Source organism: Ictalurus furcatus, chromosome 13, assembly GCF_023375685.1.
Source record: "Ictalurus furcatus strain D&B chromosome 13, Billie_1.0, whole genome shotgun sequence".
NCBI lineage: Eukaryota > Metazoa > Chordata > Actinopteri > Siluriformes > Ictaluridae > Ictalurus > Ictalurus furcatus.
The window spans coordinates 24,185,640-24,208,227 of NC_071267.1; the positions used below are offsets into that span (position 1 = coordinate 24,185,640).

Sequence of the window (22,588 nt, forward strand, 5' to 3'; positions counted from 1 at the left end):
AAAAATATTTGATTTAAGAATTAATGGAAACATTCTTCTTTTTTTTATGGATTTCAGCAAGACCTCAATTATAAGTAAATTTGAAGTAAATTATCCCCCATTTCTTTCTTAATGCAAACATATTTAATAACCCTTGTCCATGGTAATAGTACACACTACAAGACCATGCTAGAAAAATGCTGGAGTATAACACAATTGTATTTAATTGACCTTCTCTAATTTCTGTACCAAAATGTCATGCTTTCCTAGCAACCTCCCAGTGTTGAATTTAAATCAAACTGGACACAAATCAACATGTCACCAGTTAATACAACACTGATTGAGTCCATATACATTTACTACTTTAACAATGAATTTCAAACACTAAGAGTTTATTCACCATGGTATCTCCAGTGGCAACTGCCCGTGTGGCAGCGCTGTGAATAATCAGGTTTATTCAGTCTTTAGCCATTGAGATTTGAGCCGACGGAAAGCTCACCTGTGTATTAATAATGCATTACAGCAGTCCTATCTGTCAGATCCAGTCAGTCATCCACGGTGTGCACAGGCATGGTGGGATCTGGGTTACTCTGAAGATACTGCAAGATTGTGACTGGTGAGGTTATTAATTGTTTTGATATTTTCTGTTACATTTTTTTTCTGTGTATATTTCAGATGTTTTTTGGACTTTTTTTTTTTTTAATTCATTGCAGTGCAGAACAATGTCCTTGATTATGTGCTTGACTATATGTTTTAATGTAGAGAGTACACAGTGGGGACTTGAACTTGACAGTAACTAGATGACCTGACTATTAGCAATTGGGACATTTTGTAACACCAACAGTTACTGAAATGGAGTTCTTCAAATTTATAATGAATGGAAGGGTGTAAATTTGTGATAAAAAAAAAAAAAAAGAAATTCCAACCAACAATGGAATTTGTAGACTGGCCATTACAACTGTTATTTAAATATATTCCTTTTTCTGGCTCATTTCACATGAAAACTAGATTTGTTTTTGCCTGACAAACATGGAGCTTATCGGTTCAACACAACTGGCCACATACACACGGCCCAAGACCAGTAACTTCCTGCCAGCCATCTCCATAACAGCATCCAGCTACAAAAACCTCCAGCCGACCCTCACCACCAACCAGAACTCTAACTGGAGGACTAACATGTACTTCAGGAGTGGGAGTGCTATTCCATCCATCCTGCCCATATCTCAAAGAGAAAACCTGGATCTGGTTCGGGCTAAGACTATGTTCTACCCATCCAACAGGACTTCACTAATGACACGCTATACACCAGATGACTGGTACAAATCCAACCAGAACAACTACCGAGATTCAGAATCCAACAGGAAGAGTGCAGAGCGGCTGAGGAAGGACACGATCCGCTTGATCCAGGATCGGGATCAGTGCACACGCAGGAGTCAGGAGAACACCAGCAGGAACCTGGGGGAGAGGTTAAACGATATCAGCTTCTGGAGGTCTGAGCTGGGCCACGAGATTGACAATATGGTGACGGAGATAGCAGCACTGATGGAGGTGAAAAGAAGACTGGAGAGAGCGCTTGCTGAGACCGAGGGGCCACTGCAGGTGCACTCTTGTTTGTTTTTTTACCAAATAATAATCTCGTAAACAGTGGTCATGTGGTTGTTTTAACATTATAGATGGTGCAGAATCCTTGAGTGTAGACAAGGAATCTAAATTAGCCTCTTTCTGAGATTTGTTTAGTTCATATTCTGGCACCTCTGAGGGCAAGGGTGAAGTTGTGATAATAAAACAAAGCAAACATGCTAGCAAACAAAAAGAATACAGATCACAAGACAACAACCAGGTCAGCAGCCATGAAAAGAGAGTCCCAACACATTCATAAAATGCAAACCTGCAATGGGCCTGTGCAGCACTATGCTCTGTCGGGGTCACTGTGAGGAGGGTCACATTTTGTGCATAACTGTGGATGGGCTACAATGAATACCTTTACACTAAAAACATTATCTATATTATAGATAACTTTTATTAACTGGTAACTCATCGTATATGTGCTTGGACATATAAGTTTCCAGGAAGTTGTTACTAGGTAAACATGAAACTAAAGGACACAGCCTATGAGGGCATTCTTAAGCCTCATCGTGTCACAGTGATCTGGATAAAGATTAGCAAGACAGGGTTAGTGTCAAGGGGTCAGGTTACATTCTTACAGACTCTGTAAGGAACAGACACTTAAGGAGACTAGTGTCATCCTGAAGTATTTAGATGATGTTGAATATGTATCTTCACAAAGATACCTCGTCCACAATAAAGAAAGAGGGGTAACTAGCTGCTTCTTAAATATCCTGAAATCCTCATAGGATTTCCATTCCCAGTGTCACCGAGACACTTTGCATGCTTTCTGTATTGCTGCTCGATCACTTTATGCAAAATAAGGTGTAGTGAAATACTTTCTCTTTTTTTTTTTTTTTTTACTGTCTCTCTTTCTCTACTTATGTACATTGGGCCTCAATGGGCGCTTTTCTGCCATTTGTCTCCAGCCTTTACTTGCTGTTATGCTACACAGTTTTTGTGCGGATGCAAGTCAAAATAACTTCTGCCTCTGAAAAATTTCTTTTATTTCACCTGTTTTATCTCTATTTCATGCTTTCAGCTCTCTGTGAGCTTTACCTTTTATGGAGTTTTGTGGGCGTCACTGAATGCAAATGAGCTCTATGCACATGCTTTGCACATTTACGTCTTTTTGGCATTCACCAACACTGGCATGTGAGTATAAAGTACTGTACATTGGTGTTTCCGAAACCTTTGTAAATCTGGCAGAAAGTTTGAGTTCAGTTTGGCCCGCGCAAACATTTACACAAAACTTAACTAAAGGATAGGTCAAATGAGGCCCATTGTATATAATATTTCCTTCATTGTATTCTTATTGTACTTAATTTATTCAATTTTGATCATTTATTTAAGCTCCTGTGTGTGTTCGTGCACACGTGGCTGTTTTGTATATTCTGTTACATGTAAACAAATGACCTGAGCCTTACCCTTAATAGCGCATTACAAAAAAGTAATCATGATAATGAGTTTTTATTGGTCATGTATACATTACAGCACAGTGAAATTATTTTCTTCGCATACCCCAGCATGTCAGGAAGCTGGGGTCAGAGCGCAGGGTCAGCCATGATACAGCGCCCCTTGAGCAGAGAGGGTTAAGGGCCTTGCTCAAGGGCCCAACAGTGGCAGCTTGGCAGTGCTGGGGCTTGAAACCCCTGACCTTCTGATCAGTAACCCAAAGCCTTAACCACTAAGACCCAAAAATACATCTAATTTCCAAAACTTAAATTCTGACACTCCAAAATCAGGAATACTACTGTCAAATATAATGCAATATTTACAAAGTGATATCAAAGCACGTATATTTTTAATGAAGCAGTATAAAAAAACATTTGGTTTTCCTTAACATTTATTTCATAATTGTAAAATTCTAAAATAGTCTCATACTGACACAGTATACTGTAAATCATAAATGAGATTATCTAGGAGAATAAGTAAACCACTTCACTCATGCGCAACAAGCACATTTATTCAGTAAAATATTCTATTTTTTATTTGATATGCATGTGTTGTAGCTGCGGTGCCAGGTTTTAACTTGTACACCGTTTCACAATGCTCATAAGCACAGCATTATACATTTCTCATTTGTATTAAATTACCCAATTGTCTTGCAAATCATTTAAATAGCTAATTAATCTAATGTGTGCAAAAGGTTTGACTCCCTATCCACAGACCAAAATAAATAAATAAATAAATAAATCACTCTAATATATCTATATGAAAATCTATAATTGTCATTAGTACAGCTAATATAGTATTAGTATAATGATGGAGGACCAGTGAACAGTTTTTTTTGTTTGTTTTTAGGTGTCTCAGGAATGCTTGTTTCATCGAGAGAAGAGGATGTCCATCGACTTGGTACATGATGATGTTGAAAAAGACCTGATCAAGGTGCAGTATTCTCCCCATCATTTAAACGTAAAAATGCTAATGAAGGTTGTACGGTATAATTAATACTCAAAGGATGTCAAGTGAGCTATACTGATTTAAGACTTTGGACTATAATGCTAATTGTTCAGTTCTCAAACAGTGATTAGAATTTCTGTAATATGTTTTTAAGAAACTTTTTTTTTTTTTTTTTTTTAGAAATTAATATTGCATTATTATATTCATCCCTTGTTCAGGAAGTGGAGGTGATAAAGTCGTGTCAGGAGAGAATGAGGAGGAACTTGGACAAAGCCTTTGCACAGCTGGCGTGAGTTTTTTCAGCGAGTAGTTTTTAATCGTCACACTGTAAAAATTCAAGCGGTGCAGAAATTGCAAATAGTGAATTGAGTGTGTGTGTACGTGCTTTTTTTTTTTTTTTTTTAGATCAAATCGATCAGCACAGCATGAACTGGAAAGAGATTTAAACGATAAGGTCACAGCTCAGCGTATAGACGACAGGTGTCATCAGATGCGAAACACCTCGGACGGCATCAGCTACTACCGAGGCATCGAGCGCCTTGATCCCTCGTGAGGTTCACAGACATCTCATCCTCATGGGGAGGAAATGCAACACTGAATCATTCATTTTAGGAAAAGAAACATGATAGGATGATCACTTATCCCAAGGATTATCATTTAAACTTTTAAGTTTTGTTTTATTACATTTATGAGATAGGCTATCACTTAAGAGATATAATACACTTCTTCTTCTTTTTTTCATTGTTTATTTACCTATAACATCATGCCCAATCGTGTTTTATTCCTCTTACACCGCAGCAATTTGCCATAGTTACATTTCTATTCCTCTCTTGAAGTTAAGAAGACAAAAAATATAGTTTGTCATGTTTCTGGGAACCCGAAAATCCCCCCATCCTGAAGACTTTCCCTTTGTCGGAAGTGTTAAAGTTTAGTCTCTAGCAGTTACAAACTGCTGACACTGGAGACTCCTTCCAAATAAACATCTCCTCACAGAAACCATTTTTAAAACCTTTTATTGGAGCATATAAGTCCCAATACAGAACAAAAAAAAAAACTAGCATATAAATATAAACCTGTGATTTGACTCACAGCCAGAATTACTCTTAGAGCTGCTGTTCTAGCAAATTAATCAACACCTACAGACCAATCAGAATCGAGAATTTTACAGCACTGCGGTATAAGGAAGCAAATAAAGCATAGGACTATATTTAGGACACAGTGGAGGACAGGACTATCACTTTACGGAAGGATTCAAGACAGGAAGCGCAAAGTGAAGGCCTTAATACAAACTTTTTTTCAGCAGCCAGTGGGCGTGGCCATCTACTAAGAATTTGCACAGAAAGGTTCACACCGCATAAACACGTTATGGCCAGCGCAATAAAAATGTATCTCTCCTGAACAGCATCGGAAAGTTCCAATTATTAGAACAGGTAGAATAATCTTTTTCATAAATACGATGCGTTTTATTGGCTGAGAGAAAGACCAACTCAGCCATGAACGTTTAAGAAGTGTATAGAAGAGAAGAATAACTGAATAGAAGGTGAACATTCAACGCTTGTTTAATGGAAAGCCACAGGAGACCTAATCTACTGTAGAGCTCTATTTGGGTCTAGATCTCAACCATTAATAGAATAAAAGTATGTTTCTATGCTTCGGTGGTAAGTTACTAATATTTATTTTATTTTATTTTTATATGCAGTCTGAGCTTGCCTGACTCGTGGTCAAAGTTCACAGATGAAAACATCCTGCACTCTCAGAGTCAGCGTGCGGCGTCACACAAGCTCCGCGACGAGATCGAGGTTCTGCTCAACATCACCTCCAACGAGATGTGGAACCAGTTCAACACTGTCAACGTCTCCTTCACCAACCGCATCTCTGAAATGGCGGATACCAAGAACAGCCTACAGGCTCACTTGGCCAAGGTGAGGACCATGACACGTCTCTCATATCTCTGCCTTGTTTAGACATGTGCATGATTAAAAAAGACCCTAAACCATGGAGTGGTTGCCAGATTGTAACCACAGCCTTTTGTTGTGAAATGTGGTCCTTTTTGAAATGTTTGCACGTGTTAGTTCTCGACCATTCCTTTGGTTAAAACTCCTGTATGATTTGTGACATTGTTATTCCTTTTCAGAAGCAAATCTTTAATCATCCAGGAACGGTCTAAATGACGATAATGGAAACCAGACGCAGTGTTGATAAATTTCATGTGCAACTGTTTTAAGTGGTGCTAACACAGCTGTAACAAGGGAATTCCTTCCATATCTTATTTTGATATTAGGATGATTTACAGACGAGAACCAAGCCCTTTACATGAATGTATTCATCATTGCAGGTTTCTCAATTCTCCAAATTCCTCAAGTCCATTTCATAACTGTATCAGTGTGTACCAGACAAAATCATATTACACAGACCAGCATTCAAATGGACTTAATTGTATTTTAGGCTAAATAGAGAATCTGCTGCGTGTGTGTGTGTGTGTGTGTGTGTGTGTGTGTGTGTGTATGGATTGCACCACGTGTGTGTGATAAGCCCAGGGAAGAAAAAGGACTAAACACTGTGTACTATTGTGTAGAAGGGTAACTGCTAAGGTCACAGTAAATATATTGACAGCTCTTATCAGAAGCTCAAGGTAGCTAATAAAGTGTCATCACCTACAGTGTGAGCAGTAGACTAAATTGGATGTTTAACGGGACCTGTGTGTAGAACCTTTGAGTGTAATCGAAAATATCCTCTTTCCGAGAGTTTTCCTACTTCATAATGTGCGTCAGTCTGCAACCATTTTTGGTAATCCATCATTGGTAAAATTGGTCATTTAAAAGATCATTATTTAAGAAGATAATCTGAAGTGGTTTTGGATCCTGTAAACGTGGATATTTTTTCAAAACATTGTTTTTACGTCTCTGTTTTCAAATAAATTCCCATCCACGTCAACAGCACTTTGAAAATATCTCCATCCACAAGAAAATGATTTGGAAAATGCCAACAAGAGCAGGTCAGTCCTTTGTTCGGTGCCATGCACACACCTTCATACCTGTGGCAATTTATTGTACATAAAGTACCAAGGGGACAAGAGCCCTGGATTGGTGCACAATTTATCTAGCCATTGACCAGCTGCTAATCACTAAATTAGAGAGAACAAATTCATAGCACTATGCAAAGACCTAATACCACACCAATCCATGACCATGAAATTCCCCACATGTACTCGACCTTAATTTAAATGCCCTCCCACCCACACACGTGTCAATCAAAAATATTGGGAGCTCTAGCCCAGTCCATGTTCATCTACAACCATGTTTCTCTAAATACTAGGTCCAAAACATGTACAACTGCCTTAGCAGCAAGCATTTTTACCTTAAAACCTCTCTACAACCTTCTGGTCACTAGATGTAATACTTGTAGATGGCATGAACATCAAGCATGGCAGGATTTTAGAATAGCAGGTTTGAATGTTATGTTTAATCTGTCCGCATCTCCAGACATATCTCCTCTCTTTCCCTCAGACCCTTCAGGAGATCTACCAGACCGAGATGCTCATTGACACCTTGAAAAAGGCGATTCGTGATAAGGAGAACCCCCTGAAAGTGGCTCAGACCCGTCTGGAGGAGAGAACCCGTAGACCCAATGTGGAACTCTGCAGAGACAGCCCATATCATAGGTGCAACCTTGAAGAACCTAACAAAGTCAAAGATATGGCAAAAAAAATCAGATATAATATGCTATATTATATATATATATATATATATATATATATATATATATATATATATATATATATATAGGGAGAGAGAGAGAGAGAGAGAGAGAGAGAATATATTTATGTTGCAAAAACAAAAACTGAGATTTGCCTGGAAACAATTGGAGTATATTTTTTTGCTTACAGTATACCGTCCCTTCTTTCCCCATCATCTCTCTCAGGTTGGTGAGTGAAGTGAGGGAGATTGAGGACACGATTCATACTCTGAAGGAGCGGCTAATGGAGGCCGAAAACACTCTGCAGAATCTAGTGAAGACCAAAGTGGCTCTGGAGCATGACCTCTCCATCAAGGCCAACTCACTCTTCCTTGATCAGGAGAAATGCATGAGCATGAGGAAGAGTTTTCCCAGCACCCCACGCCTGGTGGGATATACTTAGAGTCCAGAATTCCTTTCATGTTATTACAGCTCCGGTTTTCTAGATCCAAGATTTTGAAAATATAAAGAATTTATTACACCTGTTTGCATCTTCAAAATAATACATTTGGTTAAAATCATTTTACATATAACAGATTAAAATAAAAGTATTTCTGATGAGGAACATAAATAGTCTACAATCACCAATGAATTCATCTATCATCTATAAATCATCATAGAATCAAAGCTCGAAATTATTAAGCATAGTATGTGCAAAGTATGTCCAATATCCAAGGGGATGGATACAAATAGAGAACAATACTCGGCCTGAAAGAGAACCTTGAGCAGTTACAAACTGGTAACAATTTAAGTTCACAACTTGTTAAATAAGTAAACTTGCTGAGAGTTTTTCTGCTTATATTGACTTTCCTTGGCTATCCTCAGAATCAACTGACTGTGGTGTGAGATTGTCTCATTACGCTTAGACGTTTGCTTTGTTAAGGCACTGTAAACAAGTGAATGGTGCTAATCCTCACCTGTAGGTCTGATGTAAAAAAAAAAACAAAAAAAAAAACCTGAAATATCCTGTTGTACCTAAATAACTGGACTCCCAATTTGTCCTTTATAAACATACTTGATGCTAATCTTGTATTGGTTCCTCCTGCTACAGTACCATATAAACTAGACAAGCTAGTTTATTAGCAGCACATACTTACAAGTTTATAATCTAAGACTATTTCATTCTTTCTATTAAAATCTGTTTAAACCTAGTCAGTGTCATCATTTCCTCAGTGTGGACTAAAATCGAAGACAAGTTCGACTTGAAACAGATGTTACAGCTGACGTGTGTTTGAGGAGGAACAGTGCAATCTAAAACACATGCTAAGTTTCAAACACCCACTTATGACTTATACTTACACATATGCAGTCACTTCTGCCAATTCCTTTCAGAGAGAACTGGCTAAGGTGCACTCAAAACATTACCAGATGACATAATTGATTTGCATATTCATGGCCCTACCGTCGTCATTAGCATATGAAAAGGTGTTACATGAAGAAGGACGGTTTTCTGAAGACATTTAGAACATCATAGAGTTTTATCAGAATAGAAAAGAACAGATTATAACATTTTATATAGAAAAAAAAAAGTTTGTGGTAGAAACACAACACACATTTTACAACATAGAAGCTATAATTTCTTTCAAGTATGCAGACAAAATGAAGCAGTGGTAGTGAGCAAAAAAGCAAAATCAAGTAATATTGGCAATCTTAGTTCTAAATTTTGCCAAGAAGAGAGTTTAAAATGAGGAACAAATAAGTATGTGAGTGGGACAAGTCACGGTGATTAGTGATTTCTTGCTGCAAAACAGTGGTGCACAGTAATTGGTTGTTGGGAACATTGGTGATTGGTTGTCGGAAAACAACGGTGATCTGTGATTGGTCGTTGGGATCAGTTATTAGTTGATGGGAACACCAGTGATTAGTGATTAGTCGTTGAGAACAGTGGTGATCAGTGATTGGTCATTGGGAACAATGGTGATCAGTGATGGATTGTTGGGAACAATTGTGATTGGTCTTTGGGAATGATCGCTATGTTTCCGTCTATGTATTTTTATGCAATTTTGCGAATAAACTCTCCAAAATGTCTCATTAAAAACTCGTGCACTCAATTGAGGCGGGTATTTTTTTACTCGATAAGAAGACATGCACATAATCTATGATGGAAAACACATTTGCTGAAGAAATTCCTTGATGCACATCAAAAACGTCATGTGACTTTGCCTCAACAAATCAAGTAAAAATGGCGGAGACCGAGATGCACCAGTTTCTTCGGAAGGGCCGATTTTGTTTTGCTTTTGTGCTTCATTAGCAAATGTTCTGCGTGATATTCCTTTTTTTTTTTTTTTTTTTTTTGCATAAGTTAAATAGAAACATAACTAGTGGTGATCAGCGATTCGTCATCGGGAACATCGGTTTGCAGAAGTGCAGCTCAATCAGGCTTCGTACACTGGTGTTGAGTCCAGTGAACCTGCTCTCTCAACCTCTGTAACCATCACCTGTAACGTGAGCTGGAGAACCATATTAAGTGCATTATATTTGAAATAAAGTTTCCTAAAGGGGTTTAAAAAGTCACCAAATCATACTGCAACAGACTTCTATGTTTACGTACTGTATACTGTGACTGACAATGTAATCTCTTATAACAGTCATGCCTCTATAAATTGTTATTGTCTCTTTATCCTTGGTGAGTAAACCGTAACGTGCTTTTCAAAGAAGCAATAAAATAGCTTCCGAGTTACACCTTAGTTTACACACACCTGTCCTTTGTGTTAACATTCCACTTCCTTACAGGTTAATTAACTCTCCGAATTCCATCGAAAGAACCTTTCATAAATTAAATGAGTAAATTTCTCATTTGTAAGTCGCTTTGGATAAAAGCGTCTGCTAAATGAATAAATGTAAATGTAAATTATGTACCACCCCTAGAAGAAACTGATGATTTGGACTGACGATTTCCCTTGAGGTAGAATTTTAGAGATAAAACCTCCTCATAAACGTCTCCATCTCCTCCCAATTCTGACCTTTATGTTCAAGAAGAACTTGTGCAATACAAATAAGCCTCATTGTTTGCCACATAAAACTGTGACTCTCCATGCTTTCACTGCGTTTACAATGAAGGGCTTCTCCTTTCAAGAGCCATCAATTCAGTCAACGATCATGGCTGAATCATTCAGAAAGTTTCACGTTCCTCAAGTTTACTTTCTGAGTCACTTGCATACTTTTCACATTTACGCTGTGGTTCCAGCGGCTGCTAAAACAGAAGACTCATAACAGGAAAGCTTAATACTGAGACGCGAGCCTGCGATTAAAAATCTGGTCCTAGCTGTGCATGAAAATCACTCTTACACCTTCAGTTTAAGAATCTACAAGTTTTTTAGTTGTGTTTGTAATGTAAAGACTTCTTATTGTTACCTCAACACAGCAGAAAGCCCAGGAGCTACTCTCACAAATATATTCTTTGTAACGTTAGGCTCAGAAAAAAATTAAATAAGCAAATGTCAGACATTTCTATCGCTCATTTAAAACAATAAATGTCAGCCAAAGTCCTGTACAATGAAATCAAGAAAGTAATTTCAAACAGAATAAAATAAAAAATATATAATGAAATAATATATAAATAACAAGACAAAACATCATATGAAATGTCAGGACAAGGATGGTTTCACTTTTGAGTTGAATTTTAAAAAGTTTACTTTGATGGATGCCTTTATAAAATACTATTACTACTACTAATAATAATAATAATAATACATAAATAAATAAAGTGGACACAACAAACTTGTTAGATTGATTGCTTTTTCTTTTTTGTTTCCATAAGTAGAGGAAACTGGTGAAAATCATGATGCAGGTCCTGAGCAAAAAAAAAAGTGACTTGCTTTTATTTTGTTTACTTCATGAGAGGATTAAAGTGTCCCATAGAAGAGATGCAAGGGAATAAGTCAAGTCATTATTCAATTAGAAATTTGCTAATGAAGATCTAACGAAGAAGATGAGCCTTTGTTCGTTTTTCCTGACCACAGTCTGCCTTTTTGCCTCTGCTATCTCTCCATCCCACAACAGCACATTCCAGACTTGCACTGCCTCTGCTCTCATGTCACGTGTTCTGCACATCAAAACCTCTCACCACTTCATGATTAGACTTGCTGAGAGATATGTAGTAAGACCTCACTCTTGTCGCTGTGTCAACATGGCCGACGTGTTGTACGTGGAGATGTGTACGTGTGTTTCTCTCCACTGCAAAACATATAATGAAGTGAACACAAATAGTTGGCCTTCGCCCTCTGCTCTCGACCCCGGTCGCCTCTGGAATCCTCGCTGCAGTCTTCACATATCCACGGTTTATTTTTAACAGAGCATGGGCCTGTTATAGAGAGAAACTCTGAATCAGATTTTGACCGGGATGTCGATACAACACTTGCATGTTCCATCCCATCAATGAGAAAAATCAAAGGAAAGTCGAAAACTCTATTTCTGGTGCTTTGCCCATCACCATTTTCCAGCAAAAGTCCCCGTCTTATTATTGAGAAATCCAATGTAGCAGAAGTAGAGATAGAAAATGTTGGACTCAAAGTCTTAGAATACAGTGCAGCTATGTATACGACATGAGATTCGACTCAGCTAGTTAGTGATTTATGAGATGACGAGCACAATGGCGCTGACGGTGATATTAGCATGAAAGTTGATGCTTTGGAAGCGCATTTGTTGCAGAGTCTACAGATAACGAGGCGAGAGAGCTGGCTAGAGTAAAAGACTAAAGTGCCGCCGCATCGCTCTCTTTAGGTAAATGTGAAGCGAGGGCAAAATCCCACAGCACCACTATCACCAGGTAGTCAACTACCAACATGTGTAATGTAGGAAACTGTTATCCAAAGTAAAAAAGTAAATAAATAATAAAAAAAACAACATGTTGATGAAAGAAGTATAAATGAAAGAAATCATGCCAGATTAGTGGAAATTATTAATGTAGCCAAAAATTGTTTTAGGCAAAATTATTGTATTGTTAAAAATATGACTACAGTAAAAGCATTGTTTCTTTAAAAAAAAAAAATGATGTGGGTAAAAGTAGTCATCAAAATGAGTAAGTGACTTCTTTAGTAAGAATAAACATGAAAGTATTTCAATACAAGCACATTACTCAGCATACATTATCAGATTTAAACTTCAAACATGAGTAAATTTAATATAAAAAAATGGGTATATAATTCATGTATTAACACCTATAAGCATAAGGTCAACCTCTTTTCTGTGAAAGGAAAGAAAGTTACCAATATGTTTAGAATTATCTGCTTGCTAACTAGGTGACATGGCTAATGTTAGCATTACGATAGAGCAACACAGCCACAACTTACCACACCATGCATTTTTGTAAGCTGTAAAGTCGACTTTTGGACAATGTTCAGTTATTATATACGTGAAAAAAAAGATTCAATACATAACTCTGAAAGATTCCATGTGGAAACCTAGAACAGTGATCTGAATATATGGAGAGATTAACCTTCAGGAAAACAAGAATTTTTTTATTATTTATTTATTTTTTTAAAAACTTTTGACAGGAAATACTTCAGCACATGGACACAGACACCATCTCTGCTGAGTCACCCGTCTCCAGAAATGTAGCCATCATAACCTTTGTCGAACTTTAACACGACTAGGAACACTTGATAGCTGAAATGACCCTGGAATTATTTACATGACTTCTTTGAAATGTACGGGTGTGACTGGAAAAATAATTAAGTGACCTCAAATGACTCGCAGAACATTCAACTATTTTAACGTTTTCATATTTGGGCATGAAAGAGTCCCTGGGCATTAATGTTTTCTAGCTTTCATGACCATGAAAGAACTATATACTGTTTGACTACAGCTTAGTAATACAGTGGTAACTTTAACATGCTAAAAAAACATTCTGCATATCTTTGTATCTAATACAATAGCGTTTTGTCATAATCTTCTTTTAACAGATCTAGGACACCCTCACCCTGAAGCCCTGAGGAATTAGGAATTCACAACGCTTTCCTCAGGCACAAAATTTTCTTTACAACTCAAATACAGTCAAAAAGTTTTTAACCCTCGCAATTCTTCCTTCTCTCAGCACCACATCACCCCAACTCTCTCTGCAATCCTACAACTCTTGTGGGGGAAAAAAAAAAAAACAGCACATAAGTATTCTAACACTAACAATGCACAGGTGTAATCCGGTCCTCATTAACCACTCGTTAACACTCAAAGGCGTGGAAAGCTAATACTCAGAGCAACTATATGAAAGCATGTCAATACACCACAGAAATTTACCACACAACCTAATGATGTTCCCTGGCTTAAATTTCAGTTCCCCTTGTGATCTTTTGTTCTTCTTGGCACAGTTCTTCTTCCATATCTCCTTTTTCACTATACACCCAATTGAAAATTCTTCCTTCTATGAGTGGAGTCTGCCAGTGAAGTGATGATGATGATTAGCAAAATCATGCCCAGGGTTAGCAAAGTTATATGATCCAATTAAAATCTATTACTAGCAATGGCTGACTGGCTTTCTTGTGCATTAGCACAATTAAAAGATACAATATATGATATGATGGCGAAAAAATATTTGCTTAACCTACAATGGCCTGGCTGGCCGGATTCATTCTGCATTATCACAATGGAATTAAGTAATTAGCTATCTAGCAGAAAACATTTCACAAATCCCCGTAGCCCATACCCCAAATCTGCTTTTGAAATTGCGTACTGTGACAGTACCTACTGCATTCGATTCAGTACCTACTCCTGAGCTGTTGATACAGTACGTACCGATCCACACAGTATAAGTGTGTAGCATGAATACAATCCGGACATACTACATCCGACGTGTTGGCATTGTGATGTGCCCTACAACTTAAAAAGAGCCGACGCTCTGCTTCCCGCTATTTTTGATTCCGACAGCTCTTCCAAGCCAGTCCCATTGCCTCATGGGATAGCGAAGTGTCCATTGCTTCCATACTGCAGAATCTCAGTGGAAGCAGTAGGTCATCCGGGGATTTCTCACTTATTGTTTTACGAATGTTGAGAATTCAAACATACAACTCCTTTGGCGTACTGCTTGTCGCCTACTGTATAATAGGGTAGTGGGGATATTCGGATTCAGCCCAAGTGTCTTCCTCAAAGTGTGGTAGTAGTTCCTCAAAATGTACTTGTCATTAGAAGGGTGGAGTCTGCATGTTAAAATTGGGAACTCTCACTTCTGAGTAATACTTTTCTTCTGAGAATACTAATAGATCTGAGTATTAATGGTTACGTTTTAGTTAGGGGATGCATTTAATGATAGAGTTTTATTAATCGACTACATAAGGTAATCATTTTTGGTTAACTTTTTTTACTTCTATCACTATCCAAGTAATATATTAAACATGATACACCATACTAACGGATCTGGGTCCGTGAAGCATATCCAGGAGGGATTCCTTACAGCAGTGGAAATCATAAACCACTATTAGCAAAGCTCAGAATTATTATATTTATTCAGTTCTTTTTGTTATCTTTTTGTCAACTTGAAGCTAATGTGTTCTGTTGGTGGAAAGTTCCAGAATAAAAAAAATCTATTATCTTACACATTGAAATAATCATAATATTTTAATAGTTGGATTAGGTGCACTAAGGCAGTTGGTGGAATTTTTATTTTAAAGGTAAAGGGGTCCAAAAAGTTTGATAATCCCTGCAATATACTGTACATAAAGAAAAAAAAAAAAAGACAGAACGACCCATTTCTTGAAATTAAAAAAGCTTGGCCTAGTAGCCACAAGACAGCTGTACTTTATAGAACAGGAAGTCTGAAGCAGCACTGATAAGAAGCCCCAACGGCAGTCTGTCCATCATTGTAACTGCAACCAAACAAAATGTCACTATATTAAAGACAGCAGGAACTGCGACTGCGCCCCTTCTTCATCCTGCAATCTGAGTCATACTGGACAGAAATTCATTCACTCATTCAATACACATGATGTTGTACAGCATTGCTACAGATAAGTGAGGAGTTCTCAGTTGAGTTGCTTGTACTTAAACAATACAGCTGAAATCGTTGGCATTCGTGTGGGAAACTTGTCCACAGCAGAACAATAAGTAACAAGGGCATTTTTGGCACAGAATAAGCCGGCACGTGATACCGCATGTCTGAGAGACGACCACAAAGAGTGAAACAGTCTAGGATCTCTAGGAGATTCATGCGATTTGGTTATGTTCTTATAAAACCTTGTATTTTTTTTTTTTAAGTCAGAGAGCACTGTGTCTGATGTTTTTCTTCTGCTGAATCAGAGTCTCGGATGATTCAAGGGGTTTTTATACCCTCCGTCTGTGTTTATTTATAGTTCCTTCTCCAGGGAAACCAACAGGAAATATGATGCACTGCTCAAGAATGGGAAGCGTAGTGTACTGAAATGCTATTACACATCATCATCATCAAGTGTTTCATGAGTGTTTACAGGGTGGGAATTACGGGTCTGATCGTTTTGAAGGGACCTGATAAAGATTTTACTGCTCTACGCCAAGGACAATAAAGTCAAAAGGGTGGGGTGGTGCTTAGAAATTATATGTACTCGACAGGTTCTCAATATTAAAATATATGTTTCATTAGTTGTTTCCAAAAAAATACATGTAAACCACAGTTTGAACACTCATGCAAAGGGCTTTGCCTTTTTAAAAAAAAAAATAATTAATGTCCCTGCCTCAAGCTTCAAGCTAGCGTGGTCCTGTAATTTAAACGGAACAATGTTAACCGAATCATGTGTTTGACTTATATCACAGTCAAATCCAGCATTTTTGTCAAAAGAATGGCCAAAAATGGTAAAATAAAAATGTATCTTTTCAGAAGATTGATGGTATGAATCAGGTTATTTTATGCTAAAATCTGGTATCCTCTGCAAAGATGTTAAGACACAAATATACAGTATATGGATTCTTCAACAAGATAATGATCCAAAACCAACATCCAAATCAACACAGATGTGATTAAAGGGACACAAAAACAATGTTTTGTAAACCGCCATCTCAGTTTCCTGGTTTACATTTATTCATTTAGCAGACGTTTTTATCCAAAGATGAACAATACAAGTAGTGCTAACTTCCAAGGTTTATAATTGAGTTCTAGAGAAGTAAAGTGTGCAGAGTAGATGTGTAAGAGCCAGTGTAGGTTTTATTATTATTATTTTTAATAATGTGGTTTGGCAGATTACGGTTTAGTTGAGTGTTCACAGAACACTCTGTGGTCTTTAGCTGTTTTTTGAAGATGGTGAGAGATTCTGTGGTCCGGATTGAGGTTGGAAGTTCATTGCACCACTGAGGGACAGTTAGTGTGAAGGTTCTAGAAAGAGACGTTGAGCCACGCTGAGTAGGTACTACTAAGCGTCGGTCGTTAATCGATCGCAGATTGCGTTAGGGAACATAAGCCTTCAGGAGAGTGTTGAGGTAGGAGGGTGCTGATCCAGACAAGGTCTTGTACGTGAGCATCAAGGCCTTGAATTTGATATGGGTGGCTACAGGAAGCCAGTTAAGGGAGATGAAGAGGGGTGAAACATGGGTTCTTTTGGGCTGGTTGAAGACGAGGCATGCTGCTGCATTTTGGGATTTGATGAAGAGATTGGATGGAGCTGGCTGGGAGACCCGAGAGTAGTGCGTCGCAGTAGTACAGTTTTGAGATGACAAGAACCTGGATTAGTAGCTATGTAGCCTGTTTGGTGAGATAGGGTCTGATTTATACAGAGTGAACCTACAGGATCGTGCAGTTGTTGAACTGTGGTCTGTGAAGGTCAAGCTGTCATCAAAATGATTTTAATCTGTAGTGTAAATTTTATGGCATCCACATGCACAAACTTAAGAATATGAAGGAACATGAAATTGTCTGCATTTTCTGAAATGTGAGGCTTCACCAAATGTTAATTATGTGGGTGCCAAAACTTTTGAAATCGGCGTTTTTTTTGTAAGGGTAAAAAATTGCTACTAAAGAAGTCTTTGGAAAGGTATTTTTGTTAAATTACAGTTTTAGCCATGTTTAAGCTCAAAACATGACTCCTGAATGTTAAATATGGGTTAAAGGAGAGTATACAGTTCTGTAGTTCTAATGATGGCTGTGAAAGTGACGAGTGTTGGGTGTGTGTGTTGCTCTCAGGGCTGTGTGTACTCTACAAGTGTAATGAAAATATGCTGACAGGCATGAGGATGCACATCAAGGCAACAGGAAACAAGCAAACATTAAGCACAAGCAAGCAAACTGGTTTACAATCATTCCACATAAGGCAACTTTACACATTCACAAAGAACACACTGGGATAACGAGTAGTTTCATGATAATCTTTATTTATATAGATGACCTCATCATATTATTTACACAGACACATTAAATATAGCACATAGGATAGATAAAAACATTAGACAACCTTTGCATGGTAAAGCACATGAATGAAGTAGTCTGCAATCATCACTTGACTACAAATCATTAACAATTTAATATTAAAGAAAAAAGAAAAGAAAAGAACTATAAACAGGTCTCCATCCATCCATCCATCTTATATACCACTTATCCCTATCCCAGGGAGTTTCCAAGTGGAACCTCATTAGTAAGCTAAGAGCTATTGACTATCCTACAACCCTGTGATCAACCTTTGGTTTTCTAAGAACTTCATTTTTAAATATTGATTTTAAAACCTATAGAGTCTGCATTCCGTACATTTATTTTCAAAAGTAAACATTGTAAAATGTCCTTGTGACTGAAATTTGTTGTTGATGGTGTTGAGGTTGGTACTATAAATCTGCACCAATACTTTTGAAACCAAAACAAAACAAACAACAACAGCAGCAACAACAACAACAACAACAACATGGCCCCTTAAGGGCTCTTCTGCTTGTCCTTTTGAAGGAACCTATAAAAGGTTCTATGTAAAACTGTAAAATGTTTTGAAGAAAGTTCTGAGTGTATCCTCTTTAGGAAGCTACAAACTGTTAAAGAACCTTTTTTTTTTTTTACTGTCAATCTGCAACTACAGCCTTGTAAAAAAAAAAAAAAGGTAAAATCACAAAATTTCTTATGGGTTCTATGATTTGGCAGTTTAGTGGAACACTTGTACTGTATACAGTTTAATGTAAAACTACAATAGAATGCTTACAATTTTAAAAGAAGGTCAGAACTCCCTTAGGAGGCCAAGACCCCATAAGTATCCAACTAATTCCTGAAGAACCCTTTTGTTCTTGACTTGTAGCGCTTGCATATCTTATATTTTACAAAAGTTATATTTTTAATGTTAATATTTTGTCAAATATATTTGTGACTGACTGTAAATGTTCTTGATGCTGATTAGTCGAGGTTGGTACTGTTTTTATTTTTTTTAAATAATAATAAAAAATAGTTTATATGATATTCATTTAAGGGTTCTTCAGTTTGCCTCTTTGGGTGAACACCTAAAGGTTACAAGTAGGCCCTGTTTAGGAAGCCAAGAACCCTTAACTATATGAGGATCCTGAAGAGTGTGTAGCTTTCACAATGTTTTCACAGATAAATCACAGATTCATCACACTGTTCACTGGTGAATGAGCAAAGTTCAGCCTTGCTATGGGTGTGGGTTGATGGCGAAACTGGTTAATTAGCAAACTAAATTGCTACTGAGTATCAACATGGAGTATTATATTGTTTGTACTAACTAGTAGGTGGTTCCTATGGCGTGGACACATTCTGTGTACAAACATGAGTCTATAGTTCTCTTCATGAGGAGACAGGATGATATGAACCGCTCTGTCCAACTTCCTCCTGTTTCAACAGCATTCATTCATTCATTCATTTTACAAACTCATTTACAATAATATGAATTATAACTTGTAATTGAGTAACAAAGGAGCCAAGAGCTACTGCATACAAACCATTTACCCAAACCACTGGCAGCTTTTCAGATATTTGAGTTTATTTAAGATGAGTTTGTGGGCAAATCAGCATATATGTATGGGAAAGTGTTATAAATGACAAATTGCTATTTACACATAATAAAAGTGTGTGGTTATTGAATAAGCACGATAAGCAGTACAAAACACAGGAAGAGTGAGTATTATACTGAGCTGTTAATGTTTAAATGTGAACTGTGACTTAATATTCATCCATTTCCATCCTCGAGCTAATTTAAGCTTTAGGAGTATTAAAGAAAAAACAATAAAGAAAAAAAGAACAACAATTACAGTAAGCCAGCAGTGCAAATGACGTGTTGTAAGTGTTGCAGCCACCACACACAGATCCATCTGGCTTTATTGGTGTTGGGGAATGTTGGCTTTGCATGGTGTGAGCTTAATGTTTGCGTCCTAACGCTTCCTGAATATCCTCACCGATAATCTCCTGTTCTTCCTCTGCTGTGGTGACAAAAGAACGTGTCTCAACACGATAAACCACACACTCCAAACATGATAAGCAAACTCAATGCCGTCACTCTTCTACAGATACTGTGTGCTTTTTCTGTGAGGGTTTATTTCAAAACCAGTCTTTTCTGGATTACTGCATTTCTTTTTCTACCAGTGGTCCAAGTCTAGCTATGAAGTTAAAAAAAACAACAACATTAAAATCTCAATTAAACAGTAATATTAAACTTTTCTAAATTCTTGACTCTTGATTGTTAAGAAGGTGTTGATTAAATCTTCTACAGTGGTGCTTGAAAGTTTCTGAACCCTTTAGAATTTTTTATATTTCTGCATAAATACGACCTAAAACATCATCAGAGTTTCACACAAGTCCTAAAAGTAGATAAAGAGAATCCGATTAAACAAATCAGACAAAATTATTATACTTGGTCATTTATTTATTGAGGAAAATGATCCAATATTACATATCTGTGAATGGTAAAAGTATGTGAACCTTTGCTTTCAGTATCTGGTGTAGACCTCCTTGTGTAGCAATAACTGTAACTAAACGTTTGGGGTAACTGTTGATCAGTCCTGCAGATCGGCTTGGAGAAGTTTTAGCCCATTCCTCAGTACAGAACAACTTCAACTCTGGGATGTTGGTGTGTTTCCTCACATGAACTGCTCGCTTCAGGTCCTTCCTCAACATTTCTATTGGATTAAGGTCAGGACTTTGACTTGACCATTCCAAAACATTCACTTTATTCTTCTTTAACCGTTCTTTGGTAGAACGACTCTTGTACTTTTGGTCGTTGTCTTTCTGTATGACCCACTTTCTCTTGAGAAAGACTTCACGGGTATAATTCAGAATTCCATCAATGATAGCAAGTTGTCCTGGCCCAGATGCAGCAAAACAGGCCCAAACCATGATACTACCACCACCATGTTTCACGGATGTGACAAGGTTCTTATGCTTGAATGCAGTGCTTTCCTTTCTCCAAACATAACACCACTCATTTAAACCAAAAATTTCTATTTCATCTGTCCACAAAACATTTTTCCAACAGTTTTCTTGCTTGTCCACATGATCTTTAGAAAACTAGAGACGGGCAGCAATGTTCTTTTTGGAGACCAGTGGCTTTCTCCTTGTAACCCTGCCATGCACATCATTGTTGTTCAGTGTTCTCCTGATGGTGGACTCATGAACATTAACATTACCCAATGTGAAAGAGGCCTTTAGTTGCTTAGAAGCTACCCTGGGTTCCTATCTGACCTCATGGATTATTACACGTCTTGCTCTAACTCGACAAGCTACAATGCTTTCGTGCACACGGACAAAGGCTGGATTTGAGGCCTCAACCCCAGAGGTGCGAGGCAAACAACCTAAATTAAACCCTAGTAAAAATGAATGCAGTTCAAAACAGCTGTTTCATAGCAAAACATTTTCACTCAACTAGACCATGAATTTGAATCACATGTTTAGCTGCATGCATGGTAAATGTTACATAATGTAATGTAATATTGCATGCATGATAAATGTATAATGTATATTAAAAGATATATTCAATTGGTGAATATGACTGCTGCTGGAAAACATTTTTTTTCCAGTGTCTGGAACTGGTCAGGGTTAACCAAGCTATCACTTCTGTAAAATGATGTACTTAAGGCATTTAAAAGGTTATCCTGAAGCAGAGACGGTGCTGCATTTGGAGTCAGTGAGATGTTTGGATGGTGGTTTAACCTATTTAATATGTACAACTATAAAAGCCACATTGTTTTTCAGGGACACGTTTTTGATTTGAACAGAGACCGTAACTCCTGTTTGTTCTGTCATAGCCAACATGCTGTGGATTTACATAATACAAGAAACTCTGCAGTGTGTGTGTGTGTGTGTGTGTGTGTGTGTGTGTGTGTGTGTGCGCACACATGTCCAGAGCTAAAATATGTTCATGATGTTAGAGAACATGAGTAGACTGTTATCTCTTGCAGTGAGTTGCCATTGAGAACAAATTACTCCCAGGGAAATACAACCACTTTACTCACCCAAACAAACCACATAAAGCCTGGATACGCTAATGGGGCCATGTGACACACACGCATACCTTCTCTTAATGCCTACTGCGTAATATTAACCCCGGGTCATGTGGTGTTGCGTGTGCAGCTTGCATTCAACCCTACCATACTGTCAGGGTATTGCATGCCTCTCCTCTCTCTCTCTCTCTCTCTCTCTCTCTCTCTCCATGAGCCTTCCACAAACATTGGCATATATGGGGCTGTTGTGGCTGCAGTAATCCTGCTGCTGGTTCACTACTCAGTCACACAGCTGTGCTCACATAGGCATATTTATATTAGCTCCAGAGCTTAATCACTGGGTGTGAGATTGAGTCACATTTCAGTGCAAATGTCACAATGGCATCTATTGGAAATAAGAAATCAGGGTGTTATTCCATGCAACGTGCATATACCATTACACTTGATGGAGTCGTCGCTAAAAACAAATGCTTTAGATTTTTTAGGCGTTCAAGAGCATGAGAGAGTTTCATATTTCCTCTGCTCTAGTTCACAAAGGGCACTAGCTGATAGGTGT

General features: G+C 37.7%; 1 protein-coding gene across 2 annotated transcripts; it reads left to right on the forward strand.

Annotated features, from left to right (window-relative positions):
* Positions 1–414: 414 nt before the first annotated feature.
* tekt3 (tektin 3) lies at positions 415–9,117 on the forward strand. Of its 2 annotated transcripts, XM_053639774.1 has the most exons (8): positions 415–595; positions 988–1,578; positions 3,889–3,972; positions 4,206–4,276; positions 4,393–4,536; positions 5,687–5,909; positions 7,494–7,648; positions 7,909–9,117. In XM_053639774.1, the coding sequence occupies exons 2-8, from the start codon at positions 1,009–1,011 to the stop codon at positions 8,123–8,125; spliced, it is 1,464 nt and encodes a 487-aa protein (XP_053495749.1). In that variant the 5' UTR covers positions 415–595; positions 988–1,008; the 3' UTR covers positions 8,126–9,117. The 2 variants fall into 2 exon arrangements, with proteins under 2 accessions (XP_053495749.1, XP_053495748.1); XM_053639773.1 differs by having other exon boundaries at positions 415–1,578.
* The last annotated feature ends 13,471 nt before the right edge of the window (positions 9,118–22,588 follow it).

Coding starts and splice junctions, on each gene's coding strand:
- tekt3 (XM_053639773.1), top strand. CDS start 1,009: ATGGAGCTTATCGGTTCAACACAACTGGCCACATACACACGGCCCAAG. Junction 4,537..5,686: donor ATCGAGCGCCTTGATCCCTC/GTGAGGTTCACA, acceptor TTTTATATGCAG/TCTGAGCTTGCCTGACTCGT. Junction 7,649..7,908: donor AGAGACAGCCCATATCATAG/GTGCAACCTTGA, acceptor CATCTCTCTCAG/GTTGGTGAGTGAAGTGAGGG.